The following is a 5,983-nucleotide window of genomic DNA, read 5'->3' on the forward strand; positions in this document are numbered from 1 at the left end:
CTTCAGTGATCCAAGTAGGAGGTGATGTTGACTGGACTATGGTGATGGTATGGAGTATGGAAAAGAATGGAGAGATTCAAAATATATTTTAGAGATAGAAAATAATAGGAAATAATTTTTCTCTGCTAAGACCCCTTGCTTTCTCATTTTGACTTTATGTTTAACAGCCCAGGGGCAGCATTAAAAAATTAATGAACTGAGAGTTAGAAGACCCCAAATCTGGGGTTAAGTCAGTTAAGTAGGACGTGACTTTGGACAAGTCCTTTGCCTTTGCAGACCTTCACTTCTCATCTCTATAAAACAAGGGGGGAGTCAGGGTATCTCTACTTTTTCCTTTAAGCACTGTCATTCTATGGAGCTTGATCAGAGGAAACTACCATATCAAAATATTTGAATGGGATAAGTGTCCCCGACTCAATTAAGGAAATAAAGAATGAAAACACAGAAGATTTTGCCATAGTATAGTCGCTTTGTGAATAGTGATGGTAAAATAACACCCAGTGGCATAAGAAGGGCTGGAACCTTTTGATTATGATTTCATAATGATAGTTTATTTAACACAAGTATCTGAAAAATGATCCAGATGGCATATGTGCTACATTGTCAATATGACTCACTCTGATTTGGATTCAGACAGACTCTTCTACATTAAATGTGTTCCTCCAAATGTAACAAATAAATTGAGATTCAGGGAAAGTACCCAAGAAATATCAGACAAGGTGAACTTCACAGGCACTTTATCATAACACTGTTCACTATAGCAGCATTTCCCAAAAGTTGTACTTAGATGCTTTAACTCGATACATGGACAAACATGTATTTTTAGTAATTATTTCCCCTGAATTTGTGTTTTATTTACAGAAATATCCATTAGCTTAATGTTCCCTGGCCTCTCTCTGCTCCCTTACTCATTCCTGCCTGATTGGTGAGTTTGGAGAAAAAACTAAGTACGGTAGCTCAGTCTTTCTCTCCTTACTGTTTGAATCTGTCTCCTTCTGAATCCTCCTCCTTGGCTGTGAGGGAAATGGGGCCACACTGCAGGTCAAGCCTGTCAGTGGATGTGTCTGTCCAAGCCTGGGGTCCACTCTAAGGGAGCCCGTAATCATCCAGCTCCGAAGCAACACCCCCAGTGCAGCCTTTATTAGTAATGAACCTCATATTTTGAACTCTTTTTTTCCTGATTTTTGTCTATCTTTCAGGTGGTGCTAAACTTGAGTGAGAAAGATGACATTTATTGAGTCTCCTCAAATTCCAACACTCACATCCATCTTAATAGATACTGGAAAAAATATATGGCCCATTAATGAAACCTCATATTTCCACAGATATTATTGTCTAATATGAGTATCATTCTTTTAAGGAGGTCACTTTAATGTTGATTAAACAAAAATATTAAGAAGACAATAATATAAATGGTACAAAATTATAAACTTAGCAAATTTGTAGAAAAAAATATAGGAATTATGTGACTGACAGAAGTTTGGGAATTATTGTACCAAAGAGCAGAATGTAATATAAAGCATTTCTTGGTTCCATCCAGGAGCTTCATCGGACCAAAAAGATTGTCAATTCAGGAGAAAGGCTTGTAGTTGACGAAACCTTATATAATACAAGAAAAGTATGGAATAGCAATACCGTAAGTTAAATTGGAAATATCAGGGCTTCCCTGGTGGCGCAGTGGTTGAGAGTCTGCCTGCCAATGCAGGGGACACGGGTTCGTGCCCCGGTCCGGGAAGATCCCACATGCCGCGGAGCGGCTGGGCCCGTGAGCCATGGCCGCTGAGCCTGTGCATCCGGAGCCTGCGCTCCGCAACGGGAGAGGCCACAACAGTGAGGGGCCTGCGTACCGCAAAAAAAAAAAAAAAAAAAAAAAAAAAAAAAAAAAAAAAAGTTGGAAATATCAGTGTGAAATAATAACCTTAATAAGTATGTTTTCAGCTCTCAGTGACCCAGTAGCAACAGCAATGCATTCTTGCTCCCCACACATTTCCATGTGCATCCCCAGAGCCCAGCTCCTGGTCTTTAGAATTATTTCCTATTAAAAGAAAACAGAATCCTTTGGAAGGTAGCTAATTTCATGATTTATGATGGAAAAAAGAATTTCAGAACATCTCTCCAACATCCTATTGTTGCCAAAAAGCAAGAGAGTTTTCAAAAATATTAGGGGCAGTCTATAAAGGATAAAGGAGTCAACATAAAGGGCCCCCCAGTGACCATACGTTGACAGTTTTTTAAATAAAATTACTATTATACAAATAGAGCAGATATAACACACACACACAAATCAAATGTTTGCCCAGGTCAAAAAATAGAACTTTGCCACCTATTCCATAAGCTCCTCCCATGAGCCTCATTCTGATCACACCCCCTTCCCCTTCCTCATATCCTCACTTTTATAATAATGACTTCCTTATTTTTTGTTTTTTTGATTTTATCACCCAAATGTGCATCCTTAAACACTATAGTTTACTCTTGCCCATTTAAAAGAAGATGCATCTCTTAGGATGAAGTTACAATTTGAGCATCAAAAGCACCGTCAGCATCATCATCACCATCACCATCACCATCACCATCTCCATCATAATCATCATCATGGTTTACAGGACAAGATGAGTTTTGTGAAAGACCATGAATTCAAAATGACTCAAACTAGAAAAGTTATTATGAAGCTTGCCCGAAAGATTACTGTAATAGAAAGTAGTGACTATAATAGATCATGTTTATTTTTATTGATTTTAATAATTAAGAGGGTTTGATATTTCTTCTATGAATCTTGTATGTTTATAAAGCACAGTCATATGTCTGCTTTATCTGTTAAGAATAAACACTGGACACTGTAAGTCAAATAGCCCCAGAAAATGTAGATGCCAAGAACAAGAAGGACTATTCAGTTTGGGTGGGCACCCACAATAACCAACCAGAAAGGGGGTTCCACAGTGTTTGCCAGATGAGCTACAGAGGAACACTAACTACACAGACTTAATCTCTCAACCCCTAGGAGATTAAATCTCAATGCTAATAAGGGAGATGTAATTTTTAATGCTAAGAGACAAAAATCAATACTTGATTATGACAAGATAATAGGTTATATATAAGAATGGCCAAGTGATTTTTTTTAATCAGAGATAAATACTAGGTTGCAAAATTAAAACCCTAGGCATAAGATAAGGCCTGAAATAGTTGCACTGGAATTAACAGGTGTAATTTAACTATAGAAAATTATAGTTAATTTTTAGAGTTAAGCTTTCATAGAAAAGCTTAATATAGAAAGGTAGTTTGGGTTAGAATCACCTTGAGAGAAACAAACAAGTATGATCAAGAATTAGTCAGTCAATATACCAAAGTTCTGCAATCTAGGCAGTTCTGATAAGGTTATCTTTTCTTCAGGATCTGCTAAGAATTTTATGACTCAAGGAAAGGAATAAAATTAATAATGCTGAAACTCTGAGGGTATCTAAAAACAAATATAGAAAAACAAGAAGAGAAATAAGAAAGACATTAAACCTATGATATTGATGCTTTAGAGTAAATTTAAGTGAAACTATAACAATAAGTTCTGTAGCCTTTGTTTTATATGTTTGTGAATCATGGTTTCAAAGTGTTTAAAAGGATCAGCTGTTCTAAATATATAATTACAGTTAGTTTAAACTGTTTTAAATGATATGCTTAATAAATCTGTAAACAATATTTAAAGGCTCCAAGAAAAAATTCATTTTCAGATTGGGGTATTAGATTCATGAGTTTAATAAATTGAACATTAAACAAAGAACAAATGATTCTGTGTATTCCTCTCCGTGGGAAAACCTTTTGGATTTAAATGATCTGTCAAAAAAAAAAAAGAAAACAAAACAAAACAAAACAAATGATCTGTCAGTAAAGACCTAGAGAGAAGGTAGTCTTACCTTGTGTTAATTATCTATCCCTATGTAACTAATGGTCCCCAAACTTACTGGCTTAAAATAACATTTATTATCTCAAAGTTTAGCATCCCACAGGCCAGGGATCCAGGCAGGGCTTAACTGGGTGGCTGTGGCCCCAGGTCCCTCACAAGGCTACAATTAAGAGGTCAGCTCTGGTTGAGTCTCAAGCTCACCTAGGGAAGGAGCAGAGGCTCACACATCCAAGCTCACACATGTGGTTGTCGGCAGGATTTAGTTCCTAATGGTTGCTGGACTGAGGACCTCCATTCCTCCTTGGCTGTTGGCCAGGAGCCACCCTCTGTTCGTGGCCATGTGACCTCTCTATAACGCAGCTCACAGCATGGCAGCTGGCTTCATCAGGTGAGGAAGCAAGAAAAGCCAGAGAGTCATAGTCTTTTATAATCTATTCTCAGAGATGGCATCCCATCATTTTTGCCATAGCCTACTGTTTGAAGCAAATCACTCAGTCCAGTTCACACTCAAGGGTATGATTGCACAGGATGATTACCAGAAGGTGGGGATCATTGGGAGCCATTTTAGAAGCTGTCTACGTGTGAAATTTCCCAAGGCACTGGCCCATACGGCAATATACTGAGGGCCATGTGTGTGCAACCAAATGTCATGTCTCTGCAAACACCAAATCACCAATCATTTACTGAGCACCTTCTATGCACCAGGCTTTGTAGGAGATGCTGGGGATACAGTGATAGATGAGGCACACTTCCTGCTCTTAAGGAGCTCATAGCTCAATGAAAGAGACCCACAATTCAAGGAGAGTTAGCCACTCTCTCTTCTCTTCCTCTCCTATGGCAAACATAATTTTATTTTGCAAATATTTATTTAAATCTCTGGTTCCGGGGTCATTTCTTTGTCCTTGCGACATCAGGCAGGAGACTGCCGAGGCGGACTCAATGACTGAGGCTGATGTAAATCTGGAGGCTTACCCTCTTGCAGATGCCCACCTCACCAAGAAACTACTGGACCTTGTTCAGCAGTCATGTAACTACAAGCAGCTTCAAAAAGGAGCCAATGAGGCCACCAAAATCCTCAACAGAGGCATCTCTGAGTTCATTGTGATGGCTGCAGACGCCGAGCCCCTGGAGATCATCCTGCACCTCCCACTGCTGTGTGAGGAAAAGAATGTGCCCTACGTGTTTGTGTGCTCCAAGCAGGCCCTGGGGCGAGCCTGTGGGGTCTCCAGGCCTGTCATCGCCTATTCTGTCACCATCAAAGGCGGCTCACAACTGAAGCAGCAGACCCAATCCATCCAACAGTCCATTGAAAGGCTCTTAGAGTGTGGCCTCTGCCACACTCCCTGCTGCTGACTCCTACCCCAGGAGTTATGTATCGTTTGTCTGTTAGCATATAGTATTTCCAGCTACCTTCTATTGTTATAAAATATTTTAGTGCTCAAAAAACAAAAAAAAAATCTCTGGTTCCCTGTGAGATTATAATGTCCCCAAGAAAAGGTACTATGTCTGTTTCATCTTTTGGCTCCTCGTGTCTTGCACATGACCTGACTCATAGGAGGCCTTCAACGGCATAACACTTTGAACCTAAAAAGCAGCCATGGTCAATAATCTACTAGCCATTCGCATCTAAATGTGAATTAACGGCCCCAGTCTTCTGAGAATTAATCATTAATAGGGAAAGAAGGACTTGGGAGCTGGACAAAAGTGATGCTAAGGGAAATGTACAAAGAGGAATCTTGTCATGTTAAAGGAGATACAGGTTGACTCTAATTTTGTCAAGGCCTGATTTAACTTCCCCCTCCTACTTCCTTCCCCCACTGTCCCACCCCCAAGCAATGAGGAAGTTCTACTGTATTATGGTTCCAAGTCTTCTCTTCTCTGGGCTGTACACGTTCTTTAACACAGGCAGTAATTATATGCCACAATCTGACACAGACATAACTCCATTTCTCTCTCACATAATTGCAGGAATGCAAACTCTCTATAATCACTGTGGTTAATTAGAAAATGAGGAGACGCAACTAATGAGGACAGGTGATAAAAACAACTGTGAACATTTCTTTCAAATTTACCTTTAGCATAAAATTCACT

General features: G+C 39.3%; 1 protein-coding gene across 1 annotated transcript; it reads left to right on the plus strand.

The window, feature by feature from the left end:
* Nucleotides 1-4,831: 4,831 nt before the first annotated feature.
* Nucleotides 4,832-5,245, plus strand: LOC132486857 (NHP2-like protein 1). Its single transcript, XM_060094430.1, has one exon. It carries the CDS (start codon nucleotides 4,832-4,834, stop codon nucleotides 5,243-5,245), a length of 414 nt encoding a protein of 137 aa, XP_059950413.1.
* The last annotated feature ends 738 nt before the right edge of the window (nucleotides 5,246-5,983 follow it).

This window comes from Mesoplodon densirostris, chromosome 3 (genome assembly GCF_025265405.1).
Source record: "Mesoplodon densirostris isolate mMesDen1 chromosome 3, mMesDen1 primary haplotype, whole genome shotgun sequence".
NCBI lineage: Eukaryota > Metazoa > Chordata > Mammalia > Artiodactyla > Ziphiidae > Mesoplodon > Mesoplodon densirostris.

Excerpts from the sequence above, each read along its gene's own strand:
- LOC132486857 (XM_060094430.1), top strand. The coding sequence starts at position 4,832 with ATGACTGAGGCTGATGTAAATCTGGAGGCTTACCCTCTTGCAGATGCC.